The sequence below is a fragment of the Rhinoraja longicauda genome, chromosome 35 (genome assembly GCF_053455715.1).
Source record: "Rhinoraja longicauda isolate Sanriku21f chromosome 35, sRhiLon1.1, whole genome shotgun sequence".
Taxonomy (NCBI): domain Eukaryota; kingdom Metazoa; phylum Chordata; class Chondrichthyes; order Rajiformes; family Arhynchobatidae; genus Rhinoraja; species Rhinoraja longicauda.
The window spans coordinates 17,991,005-18,013,049 of NC_135987.1; the positions used below are offsets into that span (position 1 = coordinate 17,991,005).

General features: G+C 41.9%; 1 protein-coding gene across 3 annotated transcripts in view; it reads right to left on the minus strand.

The window, feature by feature from the left end:
* LOC144609998 (calcium-activated potassium channel subunit alpha-1) overlaps positions 1-22,045 on the minus strand; it is a 594,620-nt gene that overhangs the window by 120,292 nt on the left and 452,283 nt on the right. For 2 of the 3 annotated variants that reach the window (XM_078428427.1, XM_078428428.1), the window contains exons 17-19: positions 18,097-18,183; positions 11,932-12,008; positions 6,430-6,603 (exon numbers count right to left, since the gene is read on the minus strand). In XM_078428427.1, coding sequence (XP_078284553.1) covers positions 6,430-6,603; positions 11,932-12,008; positions 18,097-18,183 — 338 coding nt within the window. The remainder of the gene's footprint in view (positions 1-6,429; positions 6,604-11,931; positions 12,009-18,096; positions 18,184-22,045) is intronic. The other variant, XM_078428430.1, reaches the window with a different exon arrangement.

The window sequence follows — 22,045 nt, forward strand, 5'->3', positions numbered from 1 at the left end:
TAATCTGTAATCATCTACTCAGAGCAGGTCTCATGAGTGACAATAATAAAGGACAGAGTCAAGGTATCTGGACACTGGTAATGGCAGGAACAATAACACTATACTGCCTCACACACAATGCCATCTGGCTAGGTATGGAACCCTGTAACCACAACTCACACAAAATAATGACATTAGCCACAGAACCTTGTCAATATTCATAAATATCAGGAACAATGCACCTTTTTTTTCCATTTGGAATAACAACACACTATTCATTCTGAAATACCCATTTATTCCAATTTTGTTTTCATTAACTTTACTTTAAGTTGGATGTGAACCTCCCTCTCCATGATCACTTAAATAGATAATTACAGCTTGTCCATCCTCTGTAGTAAGGTGTAGATGATATTAGGTATTCTTACTGCAGTTCAGGAATTGATATCATCAACTGCTCATCCACTCTTTGGTGATACGCAAAAAGATCTGAACACTAATGGCTAAATGTGAATGGCAGGATTGTGGATATGAGGCATGCTGTGCGTTCTCTAGATGTTGAGAGGGGTTGCATAGCCCAGATTATTGGGAACGAGAGAGGTATGAGGTATGAGAGAGAACTAGATAGAGCTTTTAAGGATAGCGGAGTCAGGGGGTATGGGGAGAAGGCAGGAACGGGGTACTGATTGAGAATGATCAGCCATGATCACATTGAATGGTGGTGCTGGCTTGAAGGGCTGAATGGCCTACTCCTGCACCTATTGTCTATTGTCTATTATTCACTAAGAAATCCATGTTCAGGAAAATTCACCTGGAAGATCGCCCCCCTGCACCTCCAACAATGGACAAGGTGAGGATGTGCTCCTTAAGAAATGCTGTGAGAAATCACAATGCTCTACAAAGCATCAAACAATTTCACATATTACGGGAAAACAATTGTGCCTGCCTAATTTTGTGGCAGTGTCCACACATCTAAATATCCTGGATCAAGATAAGTTGGATGTTACACCATCAAATTACACGGATGAGCACACGACAAAAGCTTTACCGGGTGATGGAACTCCCATGTTAACCTTGTCTACACTGTGGACCACAGGGCAAACCAAATGTTTGTGACTCGAGATGCAAGTCGAATGGCAAGGACATAGAAACATAGAAAATGGGTGCAGGAGGAGGTCATTTGGCCCTTCGAGCCAGCACCGCCATTTATTGTGATCATGGCTGATCATCCCCAATCAGTAACCTGTGCCTGCCTTCTCCCCATATCCCTTGATTCCAAAATGATAGACACAAAATGAATATCTGCACAAATGTTTCTTCGGCTCAAACCCTGCACCAAGCTAGGGGTTAGAAGAAGATGCTGGTTTACACCGAAGACAGACACAAAATGCTGGAGTATTTCGGGTCTTGACCCGAAATGTCACCTAATCCTTCTCTCCAGAGATGCTGCCTGACCGGCTGAGTTACTCCAGCATTTTGTGCCTGTCTGCAGGGTTAGGGTTTGCAATGTATTCAGCAAGATGAGGCAGGGGCCAGGTACAGGTACCTCAGACTCACTGATTGCCCTGAGCATAAGCAGTGCCTAGCCTACATGGGGTGGGCAGTCGAGACCGATGCACCTAATGGGGTCAGTTATGCCACTAATTGTGAGCAATGGTTTAACGATTTGGCTTCAGCTTCTGCTTGCTCACATTTGGGTGGATTTTCCCTCATTTTACTGCCACCCACACCAAATCCCTCTCTTGTCTGAAGAAGGGTCTCGACCCGAAACGTCACCCATTCCTTCTCTCCCGAGATGCTGCCTGACCCGCTGAGTTACTCCAGCATTTTGTGTCTACCCTCTCTGCTCCCTCTCTGTTTGGGAACATCATCTCCCAGCTGCCTCAATGAACTGTCACGAATCCTGTTTGTAAAATATCTCATTCTTGCGATCAAAGCTGCAATGTAAACACAGGAAACGTCTCTTCTGAAAACGTGTCACGTTATTTTCAATACAGAGAAATATGGAGCCCCTGCAGAACCCAACACAAATTATTGAAAGCCAAAATACAGCTTTGCTTGGGAAGATGTTTGTCTGCTGATAAGGCAAAGCAAAACAGAACTGTCAGCTTTTCAACATAGTTGATTAAACTGAAGGTTTTATGTTTGAGATGCCCAATGTGAATTGTTGCAACTGTCACCTAGAGGCTGGGACTCTATTCCGTGGAGCGCAGGAGGATGAGGGGTGATCTTCTAGAGGTGTACAAAATCATGAGAGGAATAGATCGGGTTGACGCACAGAGTCTCTTGCCCAGCGTAGGAGAATCGAGGACAAGAGGACATAGGTTTAAGGTGAAGGGGAAAAGATTTAATAGGAATCAGAGGGGTAACGTTTTCACACAATGGGTGGTAGGTGTATGGAACAAACTGCCAGAGGAGGTAGTTGAGGCTGGGACTAACCCAACGTTTAAGAAACAGTCAGACAGGTGCATGGGTAGGACAGGTTTGGAGGGATATGTGCCAAACGCAGGCAGGTGGGACTAGTGTGCTGGGGCATGTTGGCCAGTGTGGGCAAGTTGGGTTGAAGGACCTGTTTCCATGCTGTATCATTCTATGATTCTATAACTCGGAGACATGGACTTGCTTGCTTGGCATTCCAATTTCCTCTACAAAAGAGAAGGTAAAGGTTGATATACGCACAACCTGAAGTGTGGAGAGTTCCTGAATTCAGTAAGTGCATCCTCTGCCTTTCCTTTGAAAATAAATTCTCCTCAAATCCTTAGTATGCTCTGTAAAGCTGGAAACTGCCCCAAATAATCATTACACTGGCCAATCAGAGGCACCCATGCTGTGATCTAAGTGAAAATTGTGTTGCAATGAAAGGGAATTGCCTGATCAAACTACATAGAGTGCTAACAATACTGGGGTCCACACTGAAACCAAGTAATGATATAATGACCTTTAATGAGCATCTGGGGAAGCAATTGAGTACCGCAGTAATAGACAAAGGGCAAGAAACATCATAGCTGAACTGACACTAATTCAAGCTGATTGTCAAAGCAGCTGAAGAATGTAAGTAAGGAAATGTGATCTGTATGTTTGACCTGCCTTTCAGTCCAACCCCCCAGTGCTGCCATTTCTAATTGTCAGATAGTCAACATTTCACATCTGCTCATATTAATTTAATGAAAATCTGATCCTCACCCCTCACTGTCCTTCATTCCCCCTTGTTTCACAAACTCGTTCAGGCCCTGAGCCACACTGATCTCATCTGTGCGTTGGGCAGTCATTGTTCCTACTGCACTTATCCACAACATCCACAAACCACTTAATCAGTCTATGGAATGGAACTCATGCCCAGATAGCAGGAAGGCTTAAAGTGTCAGGGGTTATAGGGCGATGCCAGGAGAATGGGGTTGAGAGGGAAAGATAGATCAGCCATGATTGAATGGTGGACTAGGCTTGATGGGCCGAATGGCCTTATTCTGCTCCTAGAACCTATGAGGTGCATCAGTAACTGGGTGGAAACCTGAAAGGCTGCAACTTAAATGAGTCAACTACCACCTACACCACCATACAATAGTTGAGGAGATGGGAAATAAAAACAGTAAATGCTAGAAATTGTCAGTAAGTCTGTTAGCATCTATAGAGAGAGAAACAGAGTTAACCTTTCTTCACCAGCGAGGGTGTCCCTAAACCTCCAGTTGCCTAAAAACAACTGGTTCTGATCATCAATCTGAAGCTTTGTTTCACTCTCCACAGATACTACCTGGCCTGCTGAATAGTTCACGCAGTTCCAATTTTAATTTTAGATATGCACATTCATACCAAGTGAATAAATAAATAAACGAGGGTAGATATCTGACCGCAAGTGATTATGCTGCATTTAAGCAAACCAGCTAAAGTACAGTAAAACACAAAGTGCTGGAGTTACTCAGCAGGTCAGACAGCATCTGTGGAGGGAATGGACAGGTAATGTTTTGGGTCGGGACCCTTCTTGCAGTTCACGGAAAGACTCATTCACATTCGATTCCATGTTACATTCATATTTCCCATCAGGTAGAAGGCCATTAAGCCCATTGAGTCCATGACAATTCTCATGACAATCCTATCAACTCTGAAACCCCTCTTATTCCTAGTAACTTATCCTTCCGCACATTCCTGGCAACATCATCCACCCACACTGGGGACAACTTATCAAGTCCAATCAACCTACCAATTGGCACATCATTTAGATGATCTTTGATCCTGTTCTCTAGGACCAACTCTCGCTTCCACATTCCCTTTCAGACTCTCCTTCCCTCTCTCTCCCACTCTCATTGCCCTCCATTTGCCCACCAATCTATTCAAACCCAATTCCCTGATCATAACTCGCTTATCTTTGGGATGTGGGAGGCAACCAAAGCACGAGGAAGAAACCCATAAAGTTATTGGAAGATTAGCATTTAACCCAGATCAATGGGTAATCAATAGCATTACCAGCGGTATCACCACGATGCCCCCATTATATTCTCATTAAGATGGGGACACAAGGAACTCCAGATCTGGTTTCGTGAGCAAAAACATAAAGTACTGGAATGACTCAGCGGGGCTGGCAGCATCTGTGGTGGCAATGGATAGGTGACATTGTGGGTCGGGGTCTGAAGAAGAGCCCTGATTCAAAATGTCGCCTATCCATTCCTCCACAGATGCTGCCTGAACCACTGAGTATAAACTTATTAACTTTGGTCCCCTTTGACTGAATGGAAGATCTTGGGACATTTTCCCCTTCTAAAGATGCTGTATGAACCTAGGCCGCTGTACAGTGATGTGAATGTGAGATTGGTAACCGTATAGAAGTCCAAGGCTTGCCATTGCTCCCTCAGTGATGGTGAAACAATGGGAGATATACTCTCAATCCCTCACTCTCCGCTAAAGTTAAACATTGTACACTTTGGTACAGTGCTATGTCCAATAACCTCAGAACAATGGTTGTATTTCAATGTTTGTGCTAGTCTACTAAATTAAAAGCACCAAAATCCGTATTTTAAATGCAGAACAGGCCTCAGTGTTTTTTAAACTTCACTGTAGATCCCAATACTGTAGCCAAGGTGAAGCCAAAGAGTTCCGTGTGATTCGAGCTCTTGGCTTCTCTTGCCTAACTTCAGTTTGGGCCACTCATGAAAGGGGCCCTTGTATTATTACTTGCAGTTGTACAAAATGTGCAGGTATAAGTGTATTAAACATTAGAGCTTGGCTTGTGTAGACTACAGCTGGAATTAGAAAGTTCAGAGCAGTTTTGTGTAGGAATATACATCCCCATCTCCCACTAACAGTTTAAAGTTGGACACAAAACAACATGATTTAAGTCCTTCTTTTGTGAGCAGTTTTGATTACCATCTCTGGCACCTCACTGCCCTGAGTAAAGGTTTGCCATTGTGCATTCGGCTGGTAATTTCAGACGGTAAACTAACTCCAGACAGAGGTGAGTCTGATTACTGAGATATTTGACTTAATTCACAACAACTTCATTCAGAGTGAATGTGACCTCCTGGTGTAAACAGAGTAGTATGCTGTGAAATAAGATGACAGAGTTACTTACTATATCTTATCATTTAACAACAGTGCCGGGTCAAGTCTTTTGATTCACCCTTCCACCAAGCTCAGTCTGAAATGAGCCAAAGTCCCAGGGTTGGGTAAAACAATGAGATATCTGGCATGGTGTTCCATGTTTACAGAAGGTTTCAAGTTCACTACACATCTGTTAAATTACAGGCACACCAGTGCATGTTTATTATTTGGTTTAACAGCCTTTAAATCCCCTTTTCAGCAATGATACTTCAGATGTCTGAACTTCAGACACTTGCTCTGAGAGTCATGCGAACACAGAATTACATTCCTCTGAAGTAACTTTTCCCACCTCCATGCTAATCATGGGTTTGGACTCCATCAACTGTCCCATCGTTGTGAACCTGGGATAGTTGGGTGAGTGGGAATCTCAACAACGACAGACAGAGTGAGACTGGGGCTCCCCAGTCCAGCTGTTCATGAGGTGTTGGCATTGCTTTGGACTGATGCAAGCGGTGGTGGTTTGACAAAAAAGAACGAGATAATAACAAACTTAAAACAGAGGGATAAACAGAAATAAAACAGCCTAATTCAAGAGTTTCATCCCACTTATTCTGGCTATGTACTTTAACTTTAATGAAGTCACTTTGCTATAGATAATCCAAATGACATTTAAATACGTAGAATAATTTCAATACCACACTGTACGAAGAGCATTCACATCAAAGCTGCACTGTGGGTCCCACATGCCAGCGAGCGGACCCATGCTCTAAGCCAAGCACACGCAAAGCCAACATTGTCACAAGGAAGCTCAATGGACAAGGCAACAGTGGCAACTAAAATATGACTTACTGTACTACAGAATACAACACAGAGGGGAACGACGCCGCACATGACTGACATGGAACAGCATGGTGTTAAACTTACAGGTACGCAAACTGGTGGAGCAATCATTAACAGAGACAGAAGAAAGTGGAAAGGTTCTCTCAAGGGTGTCCAAGTTACTATGTACACTGTCTGACATGCAAGTGCAGTTGCTTTCAGAGCGTCCGCAATCAAAACAACATGCGAGTTTCATTCTCTTGTAGATGGACATCTTGGCTATAATCATGTTTTCGATGGAAGGAGAGGAAGAGGAGCAGGTTAATGGCAAGGTTATTCAGTCTGGCAATTGGAAGGAATCAACAAAGGATCTAACACAGGCCTTCGTAACATATGCAGGCTTGACAAGGGAGAAGAGCTTAGTTCATTGCATTCAAAGTTGTGATGGAAAAATCATTTTCAAAAGTTGACAAGATATCTTTGAACATATAATTAACAATCTTAAGTATTTTCAAGCCAGTTTCACATTAGTTACTTTACAACATAACCACAACCACAGCGGTTGGTGAGAATTTCAATTATATACCTGGACAATCTGGTCAAAGCAGGCAATGATGGAAAAGTCACAGCAGTTTTGGTGACTGCTCTCTTTCGTTTTGCCAAGGCTTGTAGTGCAGTTGAGAATTTGGTTTAACGAGTGATTTTTTTCTGCCACCGTTCAAAATGTAGGTAGCACATAAAGCACCTATCCAATTCTTTCAAGCATCCCTCGATGCTGAAACGGTTATTGTGCCAAGTGATTCACTTGCACAATGAAATTTAGAAAGCAAATAATATAAAACAGGATTTAGTCGATAAAACAATATTAGTCGAATGAGAAATAATTTTGGTTTCTCACATCAAGTTAAAAAAAAGAGCAAAATCAACCTTGGTTGACCAAGCCATTATCATCACCTGAAGGACACACTTAAAGCTCTCGACTGAGTCAAGCTCTGACCTAAGGCCATTTATATCAAGATACTGGTCAAGCCAGGGTCACACTATGGTTGAGGATAAAAAGGCACTAGAAGGTGATAGATGAGAGGCATCTTCAGTAGCATCCCCATTTCTCCATAATCTTTATAGCAGTTAGTTGCAAAATATTTAATTTTCAGCAATTTTTATTTTTGGTGCTGGGTTTTTCCGCTAGCTGAGAAAAGGAATAGTCACATCATGCAGCAGTAAGCCTGTTCAATGCACGCAAAAAGGCTGTTCAGTTTGTGCTGGTATTTCAATAAAGAAAGGAGCATCAAAACCTAATCAAAGCTGGTGATGCCGAGGAACATCAGCCTCTTGTCTTCCTTTGAATGATGCCAATCTTTCCGGGCTGACAGTAACAAACTCTGACAAACCTTTAAAAGGAATGGCATCTTGTGGGAGGTGAACTGCTTTTTGATCTCATCTCTTGAAATGAAACCAAATAGTTTGAGCCAAATTATCCTTCCAAATCAACAGGAAGCGGGGGGCCGGATGACATGGGTGCCTCTTTTTTTTGGAAGTCAAAAAAAGGAAGACTTGAGGAGATTATTTCTGAGACCATGCACAGGTATCGATATAACAGCATGCTGGTTCAAAAGAAAACTGGCTTCAACCGTGACAATCCAAATAAAAAAATTCTAAAAAGGGTTATTAAGATCGAAGCATTCAGAAACGTTAACAAGTCTAGCTCATTTGTCAAAAAAATCCATGCTGTAAGAAATACAGTGAATTTGTTATGGAAATAAAACACGAACAGTCATAGACAGTGACATGTTGGTCATTGATGGGATGTGAATGGTTCTATAGACAAAGGACGTGTCTACTAACAACACGCAAACTGCTATATGGATTATTTGCAAAAACATGTTTATACTGCTATTTTTATATGGAGAAAAAAGATGATTTGGGTTTAGATCATCTTTTTAGGAGGAGCTGAAATGGTAGCTCGGGTTGTTGGAGGTACGACAGGGAATGAAGAAGGTCTCTGAGGACATCTAGTGGTCGGGCAGAAGCCCACATACATGGAGACCACCTGGGTTCAGTTCCACAAGTGAGTTGGAGCGTCCCCCCCACCCAACAATAATGACAAGTTCATTTCGATTGAATTCAGTATTGCTGACTGTTGGCGTAACTAAGGAAACTCAGTCTGAAGAAGGGTCTCGACCCGAAACGTCACCTGTTCCTTCTCTCCAGAGATGCTGCCTGTCCCGCTGAGTTACTCCAGCTTTTTGTGACTATCTAAGGAAACTCAGAGTTGTACGATAATCACGAGAGGTTGTTTCGATTGGTGGGGGTTTAGCATGTTGCTCCTATACTCGTTCCTCAATTTGTGGACCTTCTTGGAGTAGATAGTCATCTTAGTGAAAATACAGCAGCTATGTTAGTTGCAGATTCACAGCGCTCTCAGAAAAATGAGAGACATCCCAATTTTTGCCCCAGTCTAACTTTGAATTGATTTACCTACTGTACTTCTTATGGATCTTCTTAGGCCTCTGCAAATGGGGCTGTTTCTTTTGTGAAACCGAGATTAAAATGGCTTTGCACCTGAAAAATTAGTTGTCGGATTGGACTGTTTAATCAAGTTTACTGCGCCAGGAACAAATGAGATGAATCTCCTGTGAAATTCTCAAATGGGTTTGAGAAATGAAATGCACAAACACAACATTCTTTCTGACTTAACTTAGCTTTCCTTAAATATTCCTCAAAGAACTTTTTACTTGTGATGTTCTTTCTTTCTCTCCTTCCTGTTTTGCTGGGCAATGATTAGGAATTAATGCTGGTGGAGTATTCAGTTACAAGTAATGGTTCTTGTATCATGGCCATGCTTTCTGTTGGGAGAGAGTAAAGTGCAATTGGTGGTGAAAGGTTAAAGGTTAGCAGATGCAATCAGGGAGCCTTGAGTCTTGTTTTCCCATCTAGGTGGGGGGCAGTAGGGTCACTGTTGACTATGGTCTTGGTTGAGATCAGCTAACTCGGGACAAACTAACAGCAACATTTGGATCTTTAACCACTTGCATCTGTGATTAGTTATGGCCAGTGCCTTTGTCTAATGGGAATGCCTAAGCCTCTCACTCTGAAGCAATAATACAGACCCTGTGGACTGCAGTCTAACAGGAGGCCTCCAGGGACTAGAGCAGTTGGATATGCCTCATGTTTGGGTCACCAGTACCATACACTTCTCATACAGTTTGATAGACTTACAAGTGGATCCTTGCCACCAGAAATGGGCATGATATCATTATTTGGGGCAAAAGAGGAACTTTGACCCCCGTTTCCTACTCTGCTAAAGCCTGGCCTGCAACACCTCTCTCTCAGCTCTGACTTGCTTGCCCACTCACTCCCTGCCTTCTTTGCTATTATTTGGTTCCGGGCTGCTGTATTTTCTGCAGATTCACAATGATCTGTAAGCGTTGCTGAAAATGATGTGCGCGTATGCATGCAACATAAAAAAAACCTCTTGCTTAAGGTAGACAAGTTGGATCGCACTCTGGGCAACAGAGAACCTGATTTTACTTACAATATATCACTACCAGTGTGCAGTTAAAATATAGAGTTTCATGTTCCAGGGCAGCAAGGAAAAAATAAATTAAAGATACATCAATCATCAAAAGGTACTTGCAATCATGTCATACATGGAGCCTCATTTGCTTGAGTTCCACGAAAAGAGGTTTAAATTTTATCTGTGATTTTTCTGTTTCCCTACAACACTTTCCACAATTGTGAATTAACCTAGAAAGGGGTGAATGCTTAAGACATTTATGTTCATCCTTAAACACAAATAAGTACATGTCTCTATCACATTTTCTTCAACAAATCATCTTGTACAACTCTTCCCACCAACATACCCCCATCATCAAATAAAAACCCTCGAAGGTCCACTCCACTTCCATCTCCAACCAAGAACAGATTTTCTTTGCAAATTCTGGACGTTCTTTGAATAATTTAGAATACAATGAAAAAATAATGATACTTTTAAGCTGAATTTTTGTCATGCTTTCAAGCAGTTGGGATTTATTTTATTTTATTTTTTTTAAGATAAAGCTACTCACTTTAATTATTCTTGACCTCTGTGGATACATCAAGTTTTTTTTTAGCTTAAATTATTAATAATGGGTCTAAAAGGTTTGGACGAATGGTTAAGTAGGTCAGGTATATGTTAACAATGTGACATGATTAATGCCAATGTAATGGAAAATCTGCTGGAACTCCTGCCTAAATGTGACATCAACTACTAAGATGTGTGTCCTTATCAGAAAAAATATATATCCTTGCGATTCTGGTTGTGTGTCTCGAGCATTGCATATTGTATGCACAGCCAAAGTGGACTGTGACATACAATGCATTTGGCAAGGATTGTCTTTGTTTTTCCAGCTGACTTGGGGCATTACCTCTGGAGTGTTCAAACTGCAGCAGTTTAATTCTGACAAGCTCTTTCTTCAGCCTCACTAATCATGTCATTTCATTTATACATCTGGTCTACATCACATCATTAATAGATTGAAATTTGGACTTCTCATTTTCGGCACACCACTATTCTCTGCGTATTTAAAAATAAAAAAATTTTTGCATGTGGCTTAATCACATTAATGCTAATTATTTTTTTGCTCCCCAATCTGTAGCATTCATTAATTTTCCCGGATTTGTCATTACATATTAATGGCATAATGTTAATCTAAACCTGCCTTCCTTTCAGGTAATTAAACTTCCTTTCATGTAGCCTGAGTAATGTTGCTCTCCATTTAGTTTCCATTGCCGTGCGAATGTGAGTAGGTTAAAAGAGAGGGCGATGGTGGCATTGTTACATTGGCATGAGGGTCTGCCCAGAAGCTGGGCAGATGCCACTGAGCAAATGGGACAATGGAACAAAGGGAACCATTCCATAAGTGACTCTCGAGCTTGTTTGATTAGTTGGCCTCGGGATAGCAATGGAATAGCCTTTTGGTCTGCCACATTGGCAGCTGAGAACACTTGGCATGAAGGAAATCCTTAAGGCGAGGATCTATGTCGGTCAAGAAATTTCAGTGGAAACCAAGTTCTATCAACATCGCAAATTGAAGCAATACATCCTGCTAAAAAATGATAATTCCACTGCTTACCCCAGTCTTTGAACCACATTGCTTTTAAAGAATTGACTTTCAATAATTATCAGAATTGAGTTTCCATGCACATTGACCTCCATGCAATTCGTATTTAAAAGGTTTATACTCTGCAACAAGCTTTATGGCTATTGAACCAAAGTCTGCCAAATGGGGACTATAATTAATAGGCAAGTTGCAATAAAAAGTGCACCTGTACGCTTGAAAGCTGTTAAAAATGAGAGTGTTGCTGTTGGGAAGCAGACATTTATGGCGGGTTGTTTATATTCACTGTCTACAGGGTGAGTAAATGGAGGTTTAACTACACAACTGTACTCCATCTCTGATCTTCAGTGACAAGCTAATAACACCAAGCACTTGATGACCGGTATGCCCTTCACCAGTATCTGCACACTGAAGGCAAAACACCTCAACATTCAAGCTGAACATTGGTCTCAAATTGTAATCAGTAATTACAAGCCGTTGACACAAAGATGAAGGAATTATTACTTACGTCGTTTACAGCCACATTTCTTAATTCTTTTTGTATCTGTGATGTCGTCATGACAAGCCTTACAGTAGAAAAAGGCCCTAGAGAAATAGATTGTAAAATGACCAGTTACTGGGCTGTGGAGGCATATTTTCCAATAATCTCAAAGGTGGAGGGGAATGTCTTAAACAGTCAATCTTTACTGAACACATGTAAATTCAAAGTGACTTACAGCTAGTATTTAAGTTTTAAGTTTTAAGTTTCCCGAGCTTGTTTGGAGGAAGTGATTTGTCCCAAATGAAGTAAAGGTGCATTCAAGAACATATTAAAAGAGGAATGGCCTTTCACGTCATTAATCCTGTTCCTTTCCCAGAGCCTTGGTGCTATCATGGACTTTACCCGACATACTTAATCTCCTGAGGGAAAGATGTGTGAAATTTCTCCCTGACCCCCCAAGGTAATTGACTGAAACTCCAGAATATCAATCTATCTTAACAAGGTCTATTATTCAATCCCCACCAGCTGCCTTCTACCAAAGACGTTTCCATGGCGCCAGTGTCACAGGAACCATTGTGTTTCCTAAAGTCGTTGATCATCCCTGTCGGTACGTATCATTATAATCTTCAGATATGTAGCTGCTGCTTTTGAAGGGGGTTCTTCAGCACAGCCTGAACTGCTTTTGCTAAGACTTTGTTCCAATATCCGCACCCTCTGCATGGGAAAGAACATTCTAATCTCCAGTCGTGCCTGAGGCTTGTTAATTCTGCTCTCATTTCCTGCAACGTTGTGCTCAATGTCCAAGTTAAATAATTGGCTCACATCTACATTATCCATGGTTATCAACATTTGAGGGATCTGGATCTACTTCTGAATAAATTCCTCTGATGATATTTGGTTTTGAGAAGATCCTTTCATAACAAGCACCAGTCTTTTCACGTTTGTTTGTTTTTTGTAATACTTGGCATCTTGGTGTTGATGATTTATGACAAGGGGTTAACAGAATAATTTCACCCAGTGTCTGGACTTATCCATCAATGCAGAGTTATTCTCATTTTCCTTACAGCATTAGCGTAATGCTTTGCAAACACAATTTGGCACTGAGCTACTCAGCGTAATTTTGCCATGTGGGGAAAAAAAATCAATTCAAGGGGTAGACTTTAAAGAGCCTTGTAAAAAGGAGAGAGAGGCAGGAGGTTTAGAGGGGAGATTCCAGAGCTCAGATCCCAGGCAGCTGAAGACATGGCCTCCAATAATACAGCAACTAAAATGTGGGCTGCTCAAGAATTGGAAAGCAAATATCTTGGAAGATGAGATGACACCACTCAGATGAAGGAGTGAGGTTATAGTGGGACTTGAAAACTAGGAATAATAACTTGGATGATTTTAAATCAGGCCACTTGGCAACAAATCTTCCAGGGGGACCTCATTCCCTGCTGCACCGGCGGGAAAGAGGAGCAAATGCAGTGACCAAAACTGGTCACATGTAAAAGAACACGAGCAGTAAGAACATAAGACAGACACAAAAAGCTGGAGCAACCCAGTGGGTCAGGCAGCATCTCTGGAGAATAGGATTAGGCGACGTTTCAGGTCGAGGCCCTTCTTTAGTCCACACCCCTGTTTGAACTCACCCTACCATTCAATAAGATCTTGGTGGATAATCTACCTAGTTCACTTTTGTTCATCCCTCAATTTCTTTAGAGTGACAAACTCTATCAATCTCAGTGTTAAATATCCTTATTAACTGAGCATTCAATGTAAAACCAAGGATCAAAGATTCACAACCTTCTGCAAATGTTAGGCCTCATTGAGCCTCATAGACTCAAATGAGAGAGAGGAGTCTCAATAGCATTTTGGAAGGGTCAAGAAACAAGAGACACAGATGTAAGGTGATTGGTAAGGGAAGCACAAGCTCAGGATAATGACCATTAGTGAGTGATAAGGTCTGAAGAAGGGTCTCGACCCGAAACGTCACCCATTCCTTCTCTCCCGAGATGCTGCCCGACCTGCTGAGTTACTCCAGCATTTTGTGAATAAAAGGTTCTGGACTGCAACGCATGAGAGTAGGGGAGGCATAGACAATTGTATATTTTACTTTTGATAAAGAACAGATAGAAGACAATTTAAAAGAACTATAGCCCCTCAACATTTAGACAGTTTCATGAATTGGATAGGTTTAGAAAGATATGAGCTAAATACAGGCAGGTGGGACTAGTGTAGATGGGGCATGTCGGTCTGCAAGGGCAAGTTGGGCCGAAGCACCTGTTTTCACACTGCATGACTCTATGACCCATTAACTTAAAAAACTTAGAGTACAAAAAGCCAATAGAACAATTTCAAGATTGAAAGAAGGGAATCTCTGCACATTGGACATCACCTCAGACAGAGGATGTCTAAAGTCATGAATCCCTAGGACCCTCACCAACAAAGCTGCTCCTCTCAAATTCAATAGTGCCAATGCCGCCACTGTTGAGAACAAGTAGATGAACCATTGGTTTGTAAGGCAATTTTACAAGATCACCCTGTATCACTTGACCAAGATGTCAACTCATGCCGGAGTGAGATATGGAGCCTAGCAAGTGAGAGCTGAACAAGTCACCACCACCTGGAACTTGTCCACCATGCACACACCATCTTGACTTGGATCTATATAGGTCATTATCCTGGAACTCCCTACCCCCTAACAGCCCTGTGGTGATACTCATACCACAAGGACCGCAGTGGTTCAAGAAGACAGCTCTTCGCCACCTTCTCAAGGGCAATTAGGGATGGGTAATTAAGTGCTGCCTCAGCCTGTGAAGCCCCTAGCCCTTGAATGATCATAAAAATAACAAAAGTTGTGACTGCCTTTAGCACCGTAGCTAATCTCCAAGCCTACTATCAGAGCCAATATTCAGATGTACAAAGCTTGCGTTACTGAGTACTGGTGTGTACACCGGAGAAATATTGCTAATCATTTCACTCCAAGAGCTAAGGATGAACAACTTCCACCTGCACTGCTCAGCATTGAATGGCGAGATAGAGTCAGGCGGAACAAAATCAGACCTCCCCACTCAAACTGAGATGACTGCGATACGTAGGCCTTCTGAGCAGGTAGTAAGATGGTCACGCATATTCGAGGGCATGCTGTGCCGGGATTAATTGGAGGAACAAGAGGACTCATAGATTTCATTATAAAGATGCAGGCAAGTGAGAGGTGGGGATTTTCATTGATCCTAACAGGAGAAAAACAGGCGACTCCAGCAGCACTTCCAAGTTCACCAAAGGAACTAACTCAACAGATTGAACAGAAAATAGCCTGAAAGATGCATCTGAACTGAGCACACATACTGCAACCACTACCAAAGATCATTCAAGTCATATCACATGGCGACAGGCCCTTCGGCCCAGTTCATCCATGCTAATCAAGATGCTCCATCTAAGCTAGTCCCAGTTGCGTACATCTGGCCTGGATCCCTCCAAACCTTTCATATCCATGTACCTGTGCAAGTTTAGTTTAGTTTAGTTTAGTTTAGTTTAGAGATACAGCACCTAAACAGGCCCTTTGGCCCACGGAGACCGCACACACCAGCGATCCTCACACATTAACATTACCCTACACACAAGGGACAATTTACAATTTTACCATGTCAATTAACCTACAAACCTGCACGTCTTTGGAGTGTGGGAGGAAACCTGAGCTCCCGGAGAAAACCCATGCAGGTCATGGGGAGAACCTACAAACTCAGTACAAACAGCACCCGTACTCAGAATTGAACCCGGATCTCTGGCACTTTAAGGCAGCAACCTTACCTGTTTTGTAAATGTTGTTATAGTACCTGCCTCAACTACCTCCTCTGGCAGCTCGTTCATTATAATACCCACCACCCTCTGAGTGAAAACATTGTCCCTTAGATTCCTATTAATATCTTTCCCTTATGACTAAGTAGTCTTGGACCAAACTATTTAGTCATATGAGCCATGGTGGGCCTAATATTACCTTTGGCTGCAATAGTCAACTTCATCTGCAGAAGAAAGGATGCTTACAAAATCAAGTCAGTGCAGGGACTGTTTATCAGTTGCTTAAAGAAAATAAGAAATAGCAGCAGAAATCAGTTCCATAGCCTCTTGAAGCTGTTTCGATCATTCAATAAGATTATGGGTGATCTGACCTTGGCTTCAGCATCAATTTCCTGCCTGTTCCCATAACCCTTGCCCCCCTTTGTCCGAAGGTCTGTCAGTATTGGCCATGAATATATTCAACGATTCAGTTTCCACAGATCTTTGCAGTAGGGAATTCACAACATTCCCAACTCTCTGAGAAGAAGCAACTTCTCCTTAAATGGGCAAGCATTTATTCTGAAATTATTGTAGAGTCATACAGCCCGGAAACAGGCCCAGTGCCCCAATTTGCCCATGACGGCCAAGAAGTCTCGTCTAAGCTAGTCAACATGCCTGCGTTTAGAGTTTAGTTCAGAGATACAGCACGGAAACAGGCCCTTTCGGCCCACTGGGTCCGCGCCGACCAGCGATCCCCACACATTAACACTATCCTATACACACTAGGGACAATTTTTACATTTACCAAGCCAATTAACCTACATAACAATTAACCTACGTCTTTGGAGTGTGTCTTTGTACGTCTTTGGAGTGTGGGAGGAAACCAAAGATCTCGGAGAAAACCCACGCAGATCACGGGTAGAACGTACAAACTCTGTACATAAAGCACCCATAGTCGGGATCGAACCCGGGTCTCTGGCACTGCATTCGCTGTGAGGCAGCAAAACCTACAGCTGCGCCACCGTGCCTCCCATATCCTTCTAACCCTTTCCTGTCAATGTACCTATCCAAATATCAATTAATTGTTGTTATAGTACCTTCCTCAACTACCTCCTCTGACAACTTATTCCATACATCCACCACCCTCTGTCTGAAAAAGTTGCCCCTCAGTTTCCTATTAAATCTGTCCAATCTCATCTTAACCTTATGTCCTCTGGTTCATGATTTCCCTAGTTTGGGTAAAAGACTTTATGCATTCACCATATCTATTTCCCTCATGATTTCATACATAAGATCCACCTCAGCCTCCTGGGCTCCAAGGAATAGTCCTGACAAGGAATAAAGTCCTAATTAAATTTCACTGTATATATACCTTGGCAAAGAGTCTCAGAGTCTATCAAGTCAGTGCAGGGACTGATTATCAGCTGCATAAAGAAAATAAGAAATAGCAGCAGAAATCGGTTACAGAGCCTCTTGAAGCTGTTCCATCATTCAATAAGATTATGGGTGGAGTACTGGAGTAAGTCAATGTCCTAAGTATCCATGTCCTCCAGAGCTGCTGCCTGATCTGCTGAGTTACTCCAGCACTTTGTGTTCTACACAACATCCAGGTCATTGCGTGCTCCAAAATTCTGTAATCTCTGTCCATTAAAAAAATATATATTTGCTCAAAATAATAAATTTATTCTCATATTGAGTATAGAAGCTGAGACGTTATGTTACAGTTGCCCAAGATGTTGGCGAGCCACATTTGGAGCATTATGATGAATTTTGGTCACCCTGCTCTGGGAAGGAAGTTATTAAACTGGAAACTAGAGAAAATTTACAAGGATGTTACCGGGGCTCGAGGGCCTAATCTATAAAGAAAGATTGGGCAAGCTAGAAGTGTATTTCATGGAGCACAGGAGGTTAGGAGATGATCTTATAGATGTGCATAAAATCATGAGGGGAATTGGTAGGGTGAAGGCACAGAATCTTTTATCTTTTATCCAGAGCAGAGGAATCAAGATTGAGAGGACAAAGGTTTAAGATGAGAGGCAAAATATTTAATAAGAAACTAAGGGGCAACTTTTCCACACAGAGTGGTGGATATATGGAACAAGCTGCCAGAGAAGGTAGTTAAGCCAGGTACACTAACACCATTTAAAAGCGACTTAGGCAGGTACATAGTTGGGAAAGGTTTAACAGGATATGGGTCAAATGTGACAAATGGGATGAGCTTAGATGGGCATCTTGGTCGGCACTGACAAGTTGGGCTGAAGGGCCTGTTTCCGTGCTGTATGACACATGCTTTTTCTGAGGGCTCAATTGTAGAAAGGTAGAATTCCCTTCTCTCACTTCAAATAAATAAGGAGGACATCAGTGGTTGACATGGTGCAGTATTAATGGGAAACAATTCACAGTAACTTTCATAGGATCAAAGCAAAAAGGTACCTTTTGACTTCCTTGGCATCGCTTGCAATGAAGAAACCCAATGTGCCTTCATGGATCTTGATGTGGTTCCCAGGATTGATTAATATGCTACTCAGCAAAAACACAAAACACCAAATTTCTGTTAGTTAATGGAGGAGAAAAAAACATTCTCTCGCTGGTGGACAAAACAAAGGGAATAGCATTCCTATTGTAATGGAAATCATTCCCATATGAACTTAAGTTTCAATAGCTCTATAGACTCAAACAGATGACCAAATGATTCAATTAACAAGTGAAAGGAGCTTTCTTGTTAGTCCTGCAATATTAAGATGCATTGTAACCAAGGCACCATCTGCTTAAAAATATACTGCCTTGATGAATTCTTATTTATCCTAATATGAAAACCTCTCCGTGGCAAATTATGGGCCACATGGTTTTATGATTTTATCCGGCTTAACACAGCATCTGGATCAACAGTGGACGTGCAGTTTCAAGATAACTTTTTAGGTCAACTTTCCTGAGAAGAGTTATTGTTGTTTTGCCTCTAAGAGTAGTGTTGTGTTCTACACCATTACCTCTTTGCCATTCTTTGTTTATTGTTTTGTTTAGGCTCCCCATGAGAAATTTCCCCTGAAATTCAAAGGTTATGTACAGCCTTGTTTTCTAAAGCTTTCGGCCACTTATATCTTGATAAATGGGATGATTATTGTCTCAGTTTTCCTGGGTTTTATTCACAGATGTAAAATTTGGATTTTTGTTTAAAGTCAACATTTGGGGGGAGGTTATGACCTGTTATTAAATGGCAGAAATTTGTAGAAGCAGAGCAAATCACTGCCTTGATAAGGGAATTTGATAAGCACAGGAGGGAGAGTAATTTGCAAGTCTACAGGGAAATGGAACAGATGGATTTGCTCTACCAGCACTCAGTGCAGACTTGATGGGCTGAATGGCCTGAATCTGTGTCTCAACAATGACTTGATATGCTGACAGTCCAATGTGTCCAGGTTCTTGCCAATTTAACCATCTCTGTGCGAGTGGGATGGAAATTGGATGGGATTTGACAAACCAAAGAATTATATTTCAAATGCCAACCAATCCCACGAATGTGAAATCTTTATAGCAATACTTTGGCGGAGGAACTATGGAGCAAGATTTATTACCCACTTACAGGTGGAAAATCAAGCTTAAAATGAAGCTACTGTTCACAGATAATTTAACAAGGCTGTAGCAGCAGTGTTTCGGTAGTTTCAACAGCTCCCCTGTGATTGGCAAACAATGTGTGCTACTTGTAATATCATCAATTAACCATAACTTATCAATGGTTTAAAGCAACGGTCATAATACTTCAGGAATAATGTACGTCAAGTGTGCAACTACTGCACAGCACAGCTGTATGCTAAATTAGGCAGTTGGCCCAAAGAAAAGAGGTGGCTGGTACACTTTAGAAACAAAAATCGCAAACTCCACGTTTACATTGGCTGGTGTCAGTAACTTTGGTTCCCAGTTATGCTGCTTAAACATCCAGCTCTTTCGCCTGCCCACTCACGACCCACTCGATTTTTAAACAGTTTAGTTTTCATATTTCATAAGTATTTGTTTTTTCTCGTTGACTAGAAGCACAAACACATGGGAAGGAAAGGTCGCAATACAGGAAGGACACTCAAGGAGAGACACATTCACAATTAAAGCACAGCAACACTACAATTGCTTCCAGGAATGAACTCCACGCAGTTGGTGACTTGATTTGTTATCAGTCAGGGGCACCTTCTCAACCGGGGTAAAATGGAATTTAACAAGGATGCTAGATGAGATTAACAAAACTATCTTTCTCCCTAATGGCTCAGTTTCATCGTTTTAACTGTTTGTCATTTCGCTGATATTTTTCAATTATCTCATCCATTTGCTTTATCTTTACAACATCATTAGAACCCTGTGCTGTGTCCACTCCTCAATCCATCTCAAACGTTAAGGGCACAAATTAGCCCTTTTAACACAAGGTATTACAGGGCAGAGATGAACACTTTTGTTAGTGCACATTTCTAAAACATGGCAAAAAAATAGCCTTTACTAATGGTCAGCAATAAACTCTTTTCTTAATGAATATTACTAACAAAGGTTGGAAATAATCTTTTTCCTCACAATCATTCCTCATTCAGTGCAAATGTAAAGACAGATTAAATACTTCAGAACAGGTTTATAAGATGAGGACCAACCTATATTTGAAAACTTTTAACTCTTATGTAAGATTTTTCTTTCCCTTACTTCCCTTTTGTTCATCTTTGAAGCTTTTCGATATTCTTTAATATCTTTCTAAGTTCTTTCAGATATTGCTGCTTCTGCTGTCTTCAGAGAGTTCTTCACTCATAGGCTGGTGTGCAAGGCCCCATCGGACGCCAAACATCCTTTGCACCACCTCGCCCAGGATTCACAGCAACTGGGACCTCAACGCCTGTCATCTCGTCACCCTTTCTCCTGTCATGCAGCGACCCTCTGTGGCTCCGGTTTCAACATACTAGGAGCATGGAGAACCAGCTGGGAATAGACATCGTGACCTCCTCAATTCACCGTCGCACCGAACACCACAGCCCCACCCGGCTCGGACATGCCCCGCAAAGAGAGGGTCGCCCTGAACCGGCTCCGTACAGGGGTCGGCCGGTTCAACGCCAACATGCGTTGTTGGGGGTTGCGTTCATCAGCAGCCTGCGTGTGTGGAGCAGACCAGAAAACAGTGCAGCACGGCATTTTCGACTGCACTGTCCTCCGTCCCCCTGGTGGAGGGGTAGACCTCACGGCCCTCGACAACAGCACATTGCACTGGCTACAGCGCCCGGAGGGCGTTACATAACTTCTGCTGCCTCAAACGCAAGAAGAAGAAGCAGATCTATTGCTGTTGTGCCATTGAAATCGCTTTGCATTTTATTCAATGATAAAGTATTATATTTCCTTTAAACAAATCATTTCACATTTTATCCCATGAACTTACACTCTGGGGCTTTAGCCTTTCATTTTATTCCTCACACCTTTTCCAACCCTCACCCCTCTCCATTTCACAACTGCCTAACCCACAATCTGCAGATGGTGGACATCTTCAGCAGTCTCTGCTTTTTTGTTAGAAATTTCCGTTGCTTTTCCGCATGGGATTTGTAAAGTCTGATGCAGCTCATGCCAAGGAATTATTCAGAATGAAATCATTTGACTGCAGCTAAGTGCCAACCAAAACGTTCATTTGTGTGACACATTTTCGAATGATCAGAAGGTCTCAAGGTGTTCTACTTAATAATTGTGCCAAAACCTGAGACTAATTCAAGCTAAATTTCAAAAGTTGAGAAACTGTCATACTGATTGAAGATAGACACAAAATGCTGGAGTAACTCAGCAGGACAGGCAGCATCTCTGGAGAGAAGGAATGGGTGACGCTTCTTCAAACTCCAGCCTGAAGAAGGGTCTCGACCCAAAACTTCACCCATTCCTTCTCTCCACAGATGCTGCCTGTCCCGCTGAGTTACTCCAGCATTTTGTGTCTATCTTTGGTTTAAACCAGCATCAGCAGTTCCTTCCTACATATTGTTACGCTGATTGTGTGGCCTAATTACCTAATTCACTAAGTGATTTTTACGTCTGAAACTCAGTGATGTTGGTCTTCAGATATCTGGTTGAATATCACACTTCCTGATGGGTTTTTTAACAGGTAGAACATTTACAGCTAATGTCCCTGGTTATTCACCTGTGCACAACTTTTCCAACTTTTAATAACATGGCAATTTAGCACTAGGAAACGTTTTCTCCAGAAAATTAAAGAGAAAAATAAAATTCATGCCTTTCATATCAGGGACCATGCATGGTGCAGCATCACCTTACAGCATTTGTGGAAAGATTAACTAAACAGTCTGAAGAATAGTCTCAACACGAAACGTCACCTATTCCTTTTCTCCAGAGATGCTGTCTGACCCGCTGAGTTACTCCAGCATTT